The sequence below is a fragment of the Mchenga conophoros genome, linkage group LG4 (assembly GCF_057382185.1).
Source record: "Mchenga conophoros isolate Kocher_MC1m ecotype Shallow Benthic linkage group LG4, M_conophoros_male_GT1.1, whole genome shotgun sequence".
NCBI classification, from domain to species: Eukaryota; Metazoa; Chordata; class Actinopteri; order Cichliformes; family Cichlidae; genus Mchenga; species Mchenga conophoros.
Genome location: NC_140529.1, coordinates 32,114,596 through 32,131,495, shown reverse-complemented (window position 1 = coordinate 32,131,495; position 16,900 = coordinate 32,114,596). Strand labels below are relative to the sequence as shown.

The 16,900-nt window shown below is 41.7% G+C and overlaps 1 protein-coding gene across 3 annotated transcripts; it reads left to right on the top strand.

Moving 5' to 3' along the window:
- Nucleotides 1-10,554: 10,554 nt before the first annotated feature.
- On the top strand, nt 10,555-15,533 carry LOC146576514 (neurogenic differentiation factor 2-like). 3 transcript variants are annotated; one of them, XM_085271836.1, is made up of 3 exons: nt 10,555-10,972; nt 11,544-11,809; nt 13,167-15,533. In XM_085271836.1, exons 2-3 carry the CDS (start codon nt 11,802-11,804, stop codon nt 14,236-14,238), a joined length of 1,080 nt encoding a protein of 359 aa, XP_085127962.1. In that variant the 5' UTR covers nt 10,555-10,972; nt 11,544-11,801; the 3' UTR covers nt 14,239-15,533. The 3 variants fall into 3 exon arrangements, with proteins under 3 accessions (XP_085127962.1, XP_085127963.1, XP_085127964.1); XM_085271837.1 differs by lacking the exon at nt 11,544-11,809 and having other exon boundaries at nt 10,566-10,972; XM_085271838.1 differs by lacking the exons at nt 10,555-10,972; nt 11,544-11,809 and adding an exon at nt 11,818-12,407.
- The last annotated feature ends 1,367 nt before the right edge of the window (nt 15,534-16,900 follow it).

Here is a 16,900-nt window from a genome sequence, read left to right as displayed (position 1 = left end):
CCAAATGTCTGTCAATGATGGGGCATGAGATAGCACAAGGCCCTCTTAAAATATGTCCTCCTACTTCTAGTGTAAGAGTCCCACCCAATGCCTACTTGCACTGGATGACAGCATGGACATGACCAATGGTGCATCTTACTTCAAACAAATATCCATGTAATCTACTGAACTCAGGTTTTAATTTGCAGCTTAATCCATTTCTCCACTAAAAATTCTTCACCATTACCTAAGTAGGATTATGACTTTTACTTCAATAATCCAAAGAGTCGTGAGCCTGTGTTGTAAGCTACACTTGAGGCTGATGATCACGTTCAGAGGTTTGTTTGTTTTCTGTTGTTTTGTAAGACTAATTTCCCACACTGTTTATAGTTCTGAGCAATTTTGCCCAATTTAAAAAGAAAGGGGAACTGCCGCTGCTGCGTACAGCTAAAAATACCATCAAGCTAAAGCTAGTAAAGAAAGAAAAAAAAGAGGAAAAACATCACATCTGCTTTTCACACTATTCCTTTGGGACAGCATATGTAAGGAATTTGTTTCCAACTTTGTTTCCTCAAACTAGAAGCAACTTATAGTCAAACTATAAGCTTCCCCCAAGCATAATGAAGTGGTACCGGCACCTAAACCTAACACTGTAATTTAACGCCTCATTTATAATTTGAACCTAATCAAACAGAGACAGAAAATACAAGTGACAAGTTTAAGGTCATTCTCCCTTTTTGCTTATACTACAAACATATCAAAGTATCAAAAGATGGAGTTCATGCATCACTCAATAAACCACTCATTTCCCTCTTCTCATACTGATGGTGCATTCGGGATCTGGACTAAACTAAATATATTCCTTAGGTATTTGAATATAAATACATATCAGTGCAGACCATTTTGTGGCCTATTTTTAAATCCTACTGAAACTCTGTAACAGGTTTCTTTGCAGGGTTCTGTTGGGAGGCAGGTTTGAGAGAAGAAACTATATCAATGCTGTAATCAGATGCAAATTCCAGCATGCTGCCCACTTCACAGGAATTAAATCTGCCAAGCTGACTCAGAATAAGGATCTGTTTATCATGAGTGTTGACAAGTGCAAACAGGACTTAGCTCATCTTTTTGTCAAAAAATTTTAAACCCATTTTAAGATAAGTGATAAACCCAGAAAGAACTTAAAGCTCTGCTAGCACTAGTAGCTGAAGAGACCTGCTTGACAGTGAAGCTGGCTAAGATGGAAATCTGCAACTGCGCTATGTCACAGTCAGTAGATAAAGCTAAAAAAAAAAATGCACCAAAAAGCACCAAAGCTGATATGTATGTTTGTCTTCAACATTGTTTTCATCTAAGAAAGAATTGTTTTGATATTTAGATTTTTTTTAAATAATTTTAGCATTGTGGTTGCTAGAAACATGTCACAGGAATTCGTTTGGGCAGATTCAGGCAGCCTCTCTGTTTAAGAGAGGTCTCACCTTCCAGAGAACTTTATTCTTTCCCCCTCATCAGCAGACAATTTGATTTTTAGCATCATAATATCTGAATGAAAATTCATTACTAAACATCCCTTCTGGCCATAAAATATGAAAGTTGCAATTTCTGTCATTTTGAAAAGAAAGTGCTCTGTTAGTCCAAATTCCACAAATCAGAAAACCCAGGATATCCACTGACAATACAGTAGACGTCATATAGATTGCGTAAATGGTGCTTGATGTAGAGATCTCACACTTGTGTTCTCCACAGTGGAATAAAATAAATTTCTGGTTCTTGGAGGGTTTTTTGTAAAAGTGAATAAATAAAAACAGAGAAAAAGAAAACACACAGACTGAATGAGCAAGTGTGATGCTGGCACAGTAAACATAAACAGGATGATCATCTGGGATCTGAAACTTCAATTACAGATAACGCTGTAGTTCTTCGAAAAGCAATCACAATTCTCGGGCAAAATAAGACAGGATTTAGAGAAGAAAGGAGCAGCAAATAAAAAGAAAGTGTTTATAAATCAAGTAAAATACGATAAAAAAAGAGATTTAAAATAAATGATAATAAACGATCATTAAAACTGGTCAGAAAAGAGTGTGCTGTTATTGATACTTAAAATAACCCTTTAAAATTCATACTTCATAATAAAAGCACATTTTAAACACTCTAACTAAATGATTTCATATTTTACTGAAGATTCACCATCATTATGCTGCACATGATGCAAAGCACATACCAGCTAAATTACATTAGAGCACCAGTAAATCAGATTTAGGGCACTAGTAAATCAGATTTTTTTTTTCTAAATTCAGTCGACTCCTTCTATTTCTAGGAAAATCTAACAGTATTTAATGTTGCTGTTACTGGCTGCTGCTCTGTTCTGCCAGCTCATTGTGTACAGTTCCACGAAAGCAGCTGAAATTATGTTAAAAGATGAAACCGTTTGGTTCAGTAGAATACGCAAGGCTGACTATTTCAGTGCATTATACAGGGAAAATGTATTCAAACATTACATGCTAATCAGGAGCATCCTCCCGCTTTGGTTGTATGGATTACTACAGAGACAAATTGTCAGGTAAGCTTTCAAATCAGAGCAGCCAGGCATTGTAAAATCCCCCGACCGCCTGTCATATTAACGACATTACTCCACATTGCCGACACACTGACAAGTAGAACAAATTGCTCTAATTGGAAAGCAAACAGATATTCTACAGAACTCATTTGTGCATGAAGGGATTAACAAATAAAACTACTTCAAAGGGGAAAAAATGTTTTAATGCTCTGATACTAAGCTATCTAATTTTTTAATTTGTGCACTGTTACACTAGTGCCGGCCTACCTGTAGTGAATATCTCCGGGGAAGTCAGTATTTATTTGTAGCTCTAATTAAATCAGTTATGTCATTTGCTCTACTCATGATGCTGCTGCGTGTATTTACAGACACTGTCTAAACTCATCGATATGCAGACTCGCATGTCTCTAGCTCTATTTTTATTGCACTTCACAGTGTTTATTCATTTAGCTTCCGCCTTGTCATTAAATCACTGTTTTGGCAAAACCACAGGAAAAACCTTCTGAAGATAGATCTTACTAGCTGCTTTAGAACAGCGAGCTTTATAATAACTCCAGCAGACAGCAGGGACAACCTGTACAAAATGTGTGGCATGTGTACTGTAAACTCACGCACACAAGTACTCACAGTGGAGACACTCCAACCCAGATAAAAGGTCTGCAATTCTATCTGCTCCTAAACAGAGCATCTTGTGCCATCTGACAAAAGCCTTCCTGTTATGAAACTAATTCACAGGTGCATTAGACCCACTGCAGAAGATACCCCAACCATTTCAAGCACGAAATGCATTCTGGTTATCTCAATGAAGTCGTGTCAAAAACAAAAGGGAACAAGGAACTGTGTTGGTAAAAAAGCAACAATATAACAGATTAACCCGTCTCTTTGAGGCTAGCATAATTCTCTCTACCTGCTGGGTCCTGTAGTAGTAATAAACCCGCACATTCACAGGGGATTTCAGGGAGAAAAATCACTGTGAAAGGTGAAGTATTCCATTAGTCTGGATGACAGAGAGGCTTTATAACATAATAGCAGGTGGTATCTCAGTTGAGGGGCACAGAGAGATACTGTGTATCAGTCAGCACCTCACTTGACTCCTCACTCATCCAGTTATATAACATACCATCGCACAATAAACACGCTCTGTTCATATAAAAAACCACAGTCGGATACACCTGGGAAAGCTGCCCTTCCCAGCAGTATCAGCACCAACTGTGGGGACATTATGTTGCATTGTGTTGACTAAAGATGCTTGTGTACCATCTACTGTTCTACTAGTGTAATTACAAGTTCTTAAACGACTTTCGTCTTGAAGGCTTTACTTCTTTTCATTTGTTTTTATGTATATATGCATACACTCCTTGGTCACTTTATTAGGTACACCTTTCTGGTACTTGGCTCTATCCCCTTGTGCCTTCAGAATGACCTTAATTCTTTGAAAACATTGCTCATAGATTTTGCCTCATGTTTACATGATTCTGACAAATTCTGACCCGACCACCCTAATGTCACAGCAGAAATGAAGGGAAAAATTTTCACATCTTCTATTGTCCAATTTTGGTGAACCTATATGAATTGGACCCTCAGTTTTTGTGTTCTTAGCTGACAGAAGTGGTATCTGGTATGGTCGTCTACTTCTAGGTTTGATGTGTGGTGCATTCAGGGATGCTCTCTGATCGATGCTTTACCATCAGCTTGATTAAGTCTGGTCATTCTCATCTGTCCTCAGACATCAAAGGCATTTTCACCAAAGAACTGCCAGCTACTGGATATTATCTTTTTTCTTGACGGTAAAGCCTAGAGATGGTTGTGCAGGACAATCCCAGGAGATTAGCAGTTTCCACAATATTCTGACCAAAAAAACACTCAAAGTCACTTAAATTACTTTTTGCCCACATTCTGATACTTGGTGTGAACTTAAGCACTTCATCCTGACAATGTCTAAAGCACTGAATTGCTGCGATCTCATTGGCTGATTAGATATTAGTGCTAGTGGAAGGGGGGGTTATGAGTTATTTTTGTGCAGAACTTGGATTGTTTTCAGATTTTTCTCACCATTTCAGCAGGGTGGATGTTTGACGCCAAATCAGGTTGTCTGATTGAATCAGGTTCCTTCAACCACTGGGTGCCATCTGTGGAAGCCATCATCTGAAGTGGTACACTGAGTGCTGTGCATGGAAATATGGCAGAAATCAGACAGGCATAAAAGGAATTACCCCCCTGGAGTTTGTTAGGACAAGATCGCACAAATAAACCTGCAAGAGAATCAGTGAAGGAACACCAGATGCAAAGAAAAAAAAAATAATTCAGGAACAAAACAATATACAACAACACATCAGGGGACACAAAACCTTCTGAAACAATAAAGAAGTCAATGCAAATTGTTCTTAAAATTTAACTTCAGTGTGATAGGCTGCTTGAAAAGTAAAATATGGTTCCCAGACTAGTGTGTAAAGACCAGCAACAGACCATGCTAGAACACCACTGAGGTCACAGTTCACAAACAGAAGGACAGTAAAGTTTCATACTTTCAACTATACATTCTCAGGAAATCTAGACAATAAAATCTAGATAGTATAGATGCAATATATATATATGTGTGTGTGTGTGTGTGTGTGTGTGTGTGTGTGTGTGTGTGTGTGTGTGTGTGTGTGTGTGTGTGTGTGTGTGTGTGTGTGTGTGTGTGTGTGTGTGTGTGTCCTGTAGTCTCTTTGGTGGACTTTCACATAAAGTAACTTTGTAGATTAATTTGTGCAACACCCTGCATATCACTTTCACTTGCAGAAAGCACACCTGCCAGAAATTAGGTTGCTTTTTATATCAACAAATTATATTACAGTGCTATTGTTAGGTTTTGTATTGTTTATTGTCATTTATGCTTAGAAATATCTACTTATATATGCTTAGAGTTTTATAATTAGTTTTAGATTTGTAGAGGTTTGATCCTTAATAGTCTGCAAACTTTGTGTGCATTCCAGAGCACTCTGGGAGCATGTGAGAGGTCGTACCTTCTCTTATTGTTTTATGGTAGGATAAACGTAGCTATATCTGTTTTAGGCTAAGTGCCTTTTGTTTAGATGAACTGCTGGACTTCCAGACCAGCAGGTTTAGGGAAGTCATTTATGGGGTCACACTCGGACCACACACACACACACACACACACACACACACACACACACACACACACAGGGAAGGTACTCTTTGTTTGTATGTAGACGTCATATGTTAATGAAGCTATGTATATTCATGTAACTTCAATAAAAGAGCAGTGTTATGGGGGAGCAGATGAGAGCAACTGGGGTCAAGCGAAGGAACGGCGTTTGTCCGGTTCTCTCCCGTGCACGAGAAACATGAAGAACTTTGCCTACTTCGTGTCTTGCTTGCTGTGTAATTATATTGTCTTCAACGTTCCAGCGAATAGGTTCAAGCTACAAACCTATCAGTTATATTTTTAATATATTAAACTCTTAAGCATTTTGTTTGGCATAATCTCTAGTATGAAATAAGCACTAAAAGAAATTCCAAAGAAAAAAGCCTGACAGTATTTACACTTCACTTATTGCAAATTCCACTTCAATTTGTGATAAGTGATGGGTAAATACAGATAGTACTCAAAGCTAAACTCAGCACCATTAAATAATAAAGGATATAATTATAAACAAATTCCAGTAGATGGCAGCCTTTTGCTACATTTGGCTCTTAAGCAGGCTCAACCCTTGTTGACTAGAAATAACTTTCCTAGTGGGGGTTGAAACTGAAACTGAGGTGATCGTTTAGGATGAAAGCAAATTTAAAAACGTGTTGCCACTGAGGGGTATTAAACAGTTGAATAAATCACTCTTAATAGGATGCGGCAGTCTAATCAAGATACAGTGAAAACAGAGAGGAAAATTCTAAGACAGGACTATGAGGATGAAGGACAAGCTGAAGGGACATGAGGCAACAATGAGAGAAACTCAGTGTTTAAACTTTGACATGTAGGTTTCCTCAAGGATAATAGAGGGTGATGTGACTGGTAGATATGTGAGAGCAACAATACACGTGTGCCTGGATGTCAGGAGCAAAGTAGGGTGGGGTGCTGTAGATGTAGCAGGTGGAAGACATGGTGAAGGCAGAGACAGAGGAGGACATGGCAGTAGGGCAGTGATTTAATTAGCACCCTCTACCCCCTCCAGCCCTTCACTCATAGCATCAATAATGCATGGCCCCTTGTTTCCACTGCCATAATTAATCCTCTCTTACTATAATTAAAAGCCAAAAATCCCACAAGATGGTTCAGCTTGGCCAGGCATGGGTAGGGTTGGCACGGGAACTGATGAAAAACTCCAGAGCCTCATATTCGCCCTGTGGACAGACAGATCGACAGACAGACATGTTGACAGAAAGATCAATAGTCGACCCAACTCCATCACAGGCAGAAGGAATGAGGCATGAAGACAAGCTGAAATACAAGGGGAAAATGTGACATGCAGCAAATCAAATGAATGAATTTGACAGACTTGTGATGAGAAGCGCTCCTCGAAAAGGGGGCTTTGTGTGCAACATTTGTAAATGAGTAAGTGAAGAAAGAGCAAGCCAAGCACCCACCTAAAAACCCCAGAAAAGAGGACGGGTGTACAAATACACACACACACACACACACACACACACACACACACACACACGTACTTACAGAGACATCCTGCTCCCAGATGAGGTTTATCTCTGCTGCAGCCAAGCCAGACGAGAGGGAGAGGTGGAGCTTTCTGATGCTGCAATTAGGACCACACTGTCTGGGCGAGCAAACAAGAATGAATATTTCAGTCCGGAGATCTCCATGGGTACCTATGGTGGGGGCCTGGCACACCTACAGGCACACACACACACACACACACACACACACACACACATACATAGACGGATACACAGCTTATCATGGCTGCCAGAATTATTCACCTCCCAATCACAGATGCCACAATTATCACATCAGTATCGCTGCGTAAATGATGCCAACTGTTATGCTCATTGAACTATTGTACAAGGTTTACAATGTGAGCATAAATATGGATCAGTAGCAGTCCTAGTATGTAGCTGATCCCTTCTCCTTTATGAAAATAGGTGCAACGAGCATCCGAGCTTGGCCGCGTGCCAGGAAACAGCACAGTTGGCAGAGCAGAGGTCATCTCTCAACCTACCTCAATTTCTTCTCTCCCCCCGCCTCCCCTCTCTCTGGCTACCTTTCTCACCTCCTCTTCCAGACTGAAAGTACTCACCTCCCTCAGTCACCTCTTTGGTCTCTTCAGCATTTTTAAACGGTGCTTTACTTCAGGATCTCTGCTGTGCACATTCTCTTCACAGCACACACACGCGCACAAGCCTTGTACATTAGGATTACTCCCTCTGGTGTGGGTTCATTGTCGATGCTCCGTGCAGCCCTCCTCCTGCCCCGCCGTCCTCGGCCCCATCTCTACTTGATTTATCGCCCTAAAATACCACTGCACTAATTAGTCAAGTAATTAATTAATAGGCATTTGCATTTGTGCATATGCAATTAGGGGACTGGAGAGAGGAGAGTGCAGATGGGGTCCGGGAGTCTGATGGGGGTGGGAGGGTCCGTGTGTATGTGTGTATATGTGTGTGTGCATGTGAGCTGTATGTCATATTTGTGCCAGCAGAAGTTTGCACTTCTTCCAGAAAGACAAGTGAAGTGCAGGTCATCACCTCACACGTCTGACAGTAAAAAAAGGGAAGAAGGAAGGGGTGAGGGAATGACAACGGTATAGGGAGGTGTGGCTTGATGACTTTGAAAGGCTCTTATGTGTCATTTGAACATGGAGGAAACAAGTGATGGAGAATTTGAGATCTTAAAGGGAGAGGGCTTTAATTTAGAATCTGACTGCATGCGTTTAGCCTGTAAAAGCACAGCAGGTGGTCCTTACTTAAGGCTAATCCACATACAAACCGGATGCAAAGTCATTCTAAAACATCATAATTCCAAACAAGCTCTTCTCTGGCATTTCAATTTCAGATCAAACTCTCCTTGATTGGAGCCGCCTTGAGCCCAGTGCTGGCTAAAGCCACGCCGTTGACATTTAGCATTTATTTTGGCAAGGTGACCTGAAGGTTGTTTTGGACTTGTTGGGAAGCACCAGGCTCCCATCACCACAGCGCTCGCATCTCTCCCCCCCTCCACCGTCCAGCTGAGGTAGGATAGGGCACCAATTTGGCTAGCAGTGAAGCTCAGTGTCCCTCAACACAAATACACATGCTGACACAATCACACCACCGTGGTTCAAGGTACTGCCAGTTTATCATTCCCTCTTTCCCATAAGGGATAAGAGACACATTAATGAATGTGCAACATCACGGCTCCCTAACCACAGCTGCCACACTAGCGTTAACCCCAGGGATGACCCCGCAACCTCCCAAACACTGCCATAGTTGTGGCTTTGCAGGCAATGTAGGGGTGATCCAGACCCAAGGACATGATCAGCTTCTATCAGCTATTTCTCAGCCTCCAGGTCCCTGTTCCCTCAGCCCGATGGGTGTCTTTGTGCCAAGTTGGACTTGGTGGTCATCAGGCTCATTTCTCCCACATTAACTCCACTAATGCCTCCTAAATAGAGAGATCTCTGAGCTGGGGTGGACACAATGCAGCAAATCAGACATATTGGAGGGATCGGGGCGCTGGTGGCAAGGAATTCTTGCATCTCTGCCACTGATGTGCCAACATGCCTCCTAAATATTGAGGATCTCTGCCAGATTCAACCAGCATGTCATCTACTGCTACACCCCCCTTCCTCCTCATTTTTCAAACATCCCTAGTGGGTCTGCACACCTGGGTCTCAGACTCTCTCTCACCCATCCTCTCACTGTGTCTCTGTATCTCTTTCCCTCTCTCTGTGACACTTGCCCCTGTGGACATCCCCACCCACCCACCCGCCCTCCATGCTTAGCATTGCATGCTGAAAACATGACCAGCAGCTCTGGCAAACCTCACACATTCAGACACTGTTACCAGTAAACATTTGATCTTCACACACGCACACCATGCATGCAGCTAAAGCCTATGTAATGGTATATGTTTTAATCTAATTCATTTGAAGCTCTGGCAAGTGGGTCATCTGCAGCCAGTGTTGGGCCCAGAAGAGTCAGAACAAATCACAGTTGGTTTTGGTTGTCGTTCCTCTGAATACATTGAAGCATAATTTGATCCAATTAGGTAAATAAATAAACAATATGCCGTCTGTTCCACGGTCTTAATGCACTTATAATGCATCCTCATCTCCCTCCCCCACTCAGCTTCTGAACCGGAGCTGTGGTGGAGGGTAAACCCCACAAATAAACACGGTTTGCCCACCTTTCATTTGATGAGAGTTAATTGATATGATTTTATAATAGGCTTTGAGGATAGACTTTGAGAGAAGATAATTGATTAATTGCTTGCTCAGATATTTTAAGTAGCTCTTGTTTGACTGCTGGTTATAGTTTACCCACTGTATTGCCACTTATTCCACATTTTTATAAGAGTATATCCTTCATGGGTGATGCTGAAGTGTGATGACTACCATAATATATGGAATTAGCATCAGTGGGTTTTCTGATATGACTTCACATACTTAATTGTCTTTAGCCCTTTTAATATCACCTTTTTCGTGGTAAGTGCGGGGATATTTGTGCAGCTCTCCGTTATATTGTATTAAACGCCGAGTCGTGAGTTTGGCAGGGGATTACCAAATTTCACAGGTTTGAATTTAAAAAAAAGTAGCTTACATGTCTTGAAACAGCAGCACAGGTCAACAATGATGAGTTTTGTTGTTCCACCATTTTATTTTCTCCCTCTCTCTTCTGTTTTTCCTCCTTTTTTTCTGGCTGTGTGAGCGCTAGCGCGGTGACAGATGGCGAAGCCCTCCTCCTCCTCCTCCTCCACCACCACCATCACATCTACCTCCTCCTGCTTCTCTCTCTCTCTCTCTTTCTCTCTTTCTCTCTGTGTGTCTCTCTTTCCCCCGGGAGGGCAAATCTCTCCGAATGCGGGCGCATGTCAATCACCGGGCTCTCATGTGATGGCTCTTGCCGGTGACGTGCCAGCCATATGGGCGCTGGCATCACAGCCATAGCTGGTATGTAACCCCGTCCCCGGTAGCTCACGATTGCCACACGCACACACACACACATACACACACATGCATACATGCTCACTTACTCACTCAGTCACTCACACGTATACACAAAGACACAGCCAAGACGCACGTTCGTTCACAAGCTCCACTTATTCGGGCGCGCGTGCTGGGAGAGCGGCACCGCTTAACGTCAGCACCAGTGAAGAAAGACGCGCGCTTCCTGCACCTATACTCTGATACAGAGCGGTGGTTCGCTCGCTCGTGTGGTCCCTGAAGATGGTCTGAAAGTAAAGAGCGTTTTTTTTTCTCCTCCCATCCCCTGCGAAGAGCTCGAGCCGAGGTAAGTTGGAACAAAAAAATACAGGCTTAGAAAAAAAAAACTATCAGTGTTGCTGAAGTGTCCGTGCAAAATGTAGGAGAAATTTAATCTATAAATTAAATGCATTTTAATTCCAGGTGTTTGGATATATTGTCAGAATTAACTTTTAATAAATGTTAGAGGTGACTTAAACACATTTATTGCACATACATTTTATTGTAAAGGTCTATTCTACAGATAAAAATGTAAATGTATAGTCGCCTCCAGTGTCAGTGACTTTGCTCTGGTATGTTGGGATCGATCCACTAGATTAAAAGCACAATGCCGGTGATGGCACGCTTTGAAACCCAATCTAATAAAAAAAAAAATGTCACGCATTAACGTGCAATTTTCGTGTTTGCCTTTTTGTTGGATACCAATGCGGGCGCATTTGCACAAAATAGCTCCTCACTCTCTCACCTGCTCGGCTTGCCCTTCAACTTCAAACATCCCAAACTAGCTGGATTATCATAAATCAGACAGCCTAACGCGCTCAAGTCAAAAAGCCAAGCGTCTCCTGATCCCGATTTCACTGCTTTATGATCATTTACAGGAGCGGTTCCGAGGACTGGAGCAGCCCTGATCACAGCGCACGGGCTGTAAATAGATCACATCGGACACTAATTTGATTTAGAGATTCCTGCGTCTGGACCTTGAATCTGACAAACAAAAGACAATGAGTGTGAGACATTTCCGTGGAAGATTTGTTTTTATAAATCGGCTCCGGTACCTTGATGGAGGACGTCCTCGAACTTAATGGGAGATTTATTGATGATTTTGTCGATGATTTGCACGTTCAGTCTCGGAGCAAATGAAAGGGTGGGACAACGCCATTGACTGTGACAGGCAGTCTGCGGCATGATTTATCTCTGTTTGTCCAGTTTTATCTTCAACAATCTATCTCGCCAAAACATGGTTTGAACCATAAACAGAGCCTTTTTCAGTGGAGGGGCAGGAGGCTTTGCAAGAGAGGCCATTTCACGACTTGATTTTTTTATATTTAACGAGGGCTAAAACGATACAAGCGATTTCCATCTGTAAAGGTTATCGCTGACTAAAAAGTGCTTTGAAATCGTGCACTCGTGCATACTGAATTATGTGTGAAATCTATTTCATGTAAGCTGCACGGTCTGTTAATTAAACGATGTTGTGTTTTTGCTTCTAATTGAGCAAACCTCCTGAGCCTGAGATTTAAAAACTAGATTTTGCCCCTGGCACACCCCCCGAGATAATTAACCAACCACCACAGCCTACCTTACCATGAGCTGCAAGTCTATCTGCTGCTGCACTATAATAATAGCTCGGAAGTGGAACGTGTCAGGGAGGAAGCCAGTGGAGCCTTATTGAATCTGTCAAAGATCACCGTGTTTCTGGGTCTTTCTTTTTCTGTGATGGGACTGCATTTGCTAATCAAGTGGTAGGCTGATCGTTTTCGTTTCGTTTTTCAGACGTTACAGTCAGCAAGTGTCATTAATTGTTAACGGTTAATAATAAGGTATTATAATGATAGTGACAGTATTTTGTGTACTTTTACTATGATTAGTATTATTTTCATTGATCTGATATGTTTTAAAAACGGATTTTTTGTGTTCCGTTTCCCTTTTTCTCATATATATATAAATGTATATATGATCAGACAAAATCAATTACATAAAATCGTCTTTGCCTTGCTTGCCATGAGCAGAGGTGCTGGAATGCAGCCAGGAGTGTATATGGGCGTCAGGAGGAGTGAAAGTGGGGGCCCCCATGGGACCTGTAATGTGGCCCCTGCCGCTGGGACCCGCTGCGATAGGACGCGTCAGGGCATACGACTGACAGCAGGGAATTAAATGGGGATCCGTCTGGCTGTAGCCCAGCCTAAGGATTTGAGGGTTTTCTTTCACTTTTACTCTTTCCCCAAATTTACGCATTTGTCATTTTTTCTGGGACAACAACAATTTAGCAATAACCTTAAATATAATACATCCTCGGGAGTTTATATAATCCTAAAATAAGCCAAATATCTGAATTTTTTATTGTGAAGTGCGATAAAGGAAGTTTTTTTTGTTTGTTTGATTTAGGGTTTTTGTGGAACCATTGTATCTGAAATTTCTTCGCTGTCACGCAATCTGCAGCGCCCACACAAAATGTCTTGTGATTCCGAGGCCTAATTTTCGATATATTCCTTCCCCTCTAGATCCACAATGTTAACGAGGCTTTTCAGTGATCCTTCGCTGCTTCCCGACGTACAAAAATATTCCGACTGGGCCGAAGACAGCGACAGCGACAAGATCAAAGAGGAGGATCAGGACACCCAGGACGGCATGGAGGTCTCTGGTCTAAGAGGAGGCAGTCGGACTCACTCAGAACACGATGGGGAAGACGACGAGGACGACGAAGTGGAAGAAGAGGACGACGGAGAGGACACGGAGGGAGACAGGCCCAAGAAACGGGGCCCCAAAAAACGCAAAATGACCCAAGCCAGGGTCGAGCGCTCCAAGATGCGGCGGATGAAAGCAAATACTAGAGAACGCAATCGCATGCATGACCTGAACTCTGCTCTGGACAATCTGCGTAAAGTGGTGCCCTGCTACTCCAAAACACAAAAACTGTCCAAAATTGAGACGTTACGATTGGCCAAAAACTATATCTGGGCCCTGTCTGAGATATTACGCTCTGGGAAAAGGCCTGACCTTGTGTCCTACGTCCAGTCGCTGTGCAAGGGTCTCTCCCAGCCTACAACCAACCTGGTGGCTGGATGCCTCCAGCTGAACTCCCGCAACTTCCTCACTGAGCAACAGTGCCAGGAGGGGGGCAGGTATGGGTCAGGCTCCTTCTCCATGCATTCCTACCCTTACCAGTGCGCGCGTCTGTCTAGCCCCCACTGCCAACCGGGCTCGAACTCGCACCCGCTGAGGACACACGGCTATTGCTCGACTTACGACTCACTGTATGGCGGGAGCGGATCCCCGGAGTATAACAGTCCCGAATATGAGGGGCCTCTCAGTCCGCCTCTGTGCATCAATGGCAACTTTTCCCTGAAGCATCAAGGCTCTGCGTCCCCCGACAACGAGAAGGGGTACCACTATTCTATGCATTACTCCGGTCTGCCCGGCTCCAGACCCGCTGGGGCCCACAACCTGGTGTTTGGCTCCTCGGGGACCCGGAGCGGTATTCATACTGAAAACGTCCTGCCTTACCACGACATGCACATACACCACGAACGGGCCCCCGTCTATGATGAACTGAACGCGTTTTTTCACAATTAGACGACAAGCCTATCGTGCGTCCCCTTGCAATCAACAATCTATCCACGGCACACTTTTTGACAAGCTTACCCGCCAGGATTTAGGCATTCTGGGGGAAATCCTCCACTTGTTGTCATTAGTGTTGTTCTTTTAATTTGTTCTGTCTTAAAACATGTTTTTGCTATAGTCAGAGATGTAGTGGAAGGTAGTATACCTAACCTGCAAAGTGTTATTTTGCGCAATGTTTCTATCTCTAAGCGGAAATTTGACAAACAAATCAAGACTAATGAGGAAAATGGAATTTTACATTGTTCATAATTTTAATCTGTGGTTTGTCTTTGTATTGGTGGTTGTCTGTATTTTCATGGCTGGGAGTCAAAGTTTACGCACTAATTTATTCACCACTACATCACTGGCTACAGCTCTACCCTGATATTTGCGATGGTTTTCTAATAAAATACATGAATAACCGAGCAAAACGACATCACATTTGGAAAGATGTGTTTGATTGTTTGTTTGGGTTTTTTTGAGAAATAATTAAATCCAGACGAAAACAGAGGGAAAAATCCTGAGAACTGTACTTGTTGGGTTGCTTTAGAAGAATCTGTTCTACAGCAAATCAATCGTTTCTGCGTCTATGCAAAATCTAACGAGGCCACAGAGCGAGGCAAGTAGGCCCAGAAGGACACTGTATGTTCATCAGCACTGTTGCTGCACGCACGGGTGCGCGCGCACACACACACACACACACACACACACACACACACACAGGAATAAACACGAATCTGAAAATGGGCTGGCCACAATGTTCAACTTTAAAATAAAAAACATAAATAAACAAAAAAATAAAAATAAATAAATAAATAAATAAATGACATTGAATCGGACTTTTTCTTATTTAATTTTCTACTTCTATTCATACATATTACCGTTGCTCTTCTAAGTGAGCCATTGCACTGTATTTTATTTTCAAATCAAATTTTTGGTTCCATATTTTCTATTTGCAATCTGCTATGCTAAACACTTCACTATTATCATTATTATTATTATTATTATTATTATTATTATTATTATTATTATTATTATTATTATTGCACGTATTTATTGTATTGTTTTCTAATTAATGTTAATAGTGTCCGGAAATGAAGGGAACACTGTGTTGCTGACCATTGTTCTATCTTTTTTTTTTGCTCTTTCGTTATTTTAATTTATTTATTTTATTAATATTATTATTGCTTTATTTTTTGAAAAGACTCAAGTCTTTTAACTTTGTATTCAATAAACTGTGTGGTACAATAAAACGACGATAAACGAGACTGTGCAAATTGATTCCTTTTTAAGTCTTTGGACATCTACATGCGTTTTATTATTAAAATGACTTTAATTTATAAGGAAAAAAAGTGCATAGCCTGCATCACTCCTTTTGGATATTATGAGCCTGACCGGGCCTCGTGCCACAACCTGCAGGAGTTCCTCCAAGCCTCGGGGCTTTTATCCTATAAAATAGGGCAGGAGGGAGAGATCGGTGTTGCCATCTTTCTAGATTGACTAAAATGGTGCCAGTGCGTCGTTTTTGCCTGGCGAAGGTCTCCGCCTTTAAAAATGCACGGAAAGATTTGAATGTATCTCAGGACGTCAACAGATGTACTGCGGACATTTGGCTTAAGGGAGAATCTACAAGATGAATAGAACCTGGACACCGTGGTGAACACACGTACACACACACACACACACACACACACACACACACACACACACACACACACACACACACACACACACACACAAACACACTCACGAAATACAGATTAAATTATGCTAAGCGCTGCAATTAACAGCATCATGGAGTCTCCTTCACACTTTCTTGACCAGAAAGAAGGAAGAAAGAAGTCTCTTTCAGCACCTCGGACAGCTCTTACACCTGGTGTTTGGTCCATGCAGTGTGAAGCTTAACGCCATGCAGAACATAAAGGGCTCCATTTTGCAAGTGATTTTTTTAGATTTGTAGGAAACAAACACGTTGTGTATGTCCTTTTCTTTTGCACCAGAATATTCCATCGCTCATTCAGAAGTCTAAAGTTCCAACACCAAAAGGAAAACACATAAACACCTCTTCTGTTAATCATCACATTATTTCGATCGCTTAAATACTCTTTACATCATTGATACATAAGCATTAGGCCTGTTTGTTTCAAATGCCTTCATATTTATAATTGTGTAAAAAAAGAAAACACACACACACACACACTTTGCGATCCTGACGCAACGGAAGCAATGCAGCCGTGACACCAGCTAAAATCCAAATATTTGTTAAAACAATATTATTTTAAAGACTATTCATTAACATATTCATGCTGATGTATAATCAGTTCCCTTTCCTTTCCTAAAAGTTCCCTTCTTCAAACTTTAACACATCTGAAAACATTTAAACACTTCAGTAATATGGCAATATGAATATATAGGCTTATTCATCAGGTGTTTGAATTGATTCAGGTGGATATATGAGGTGTAAATTCTCCCTATCACACACATCAAGTTATCACAGAGGAGAAGTCTGAATAACATAACTTCTAAAAACCAATTTAACCACCTTTAATTTATGTATATATTATTTAAAGGGAGAAAAATCATCGTGTGGTGTCCACACGCTGTCACAGTGCAAGGGGCAGCCGTTGCGACCCCG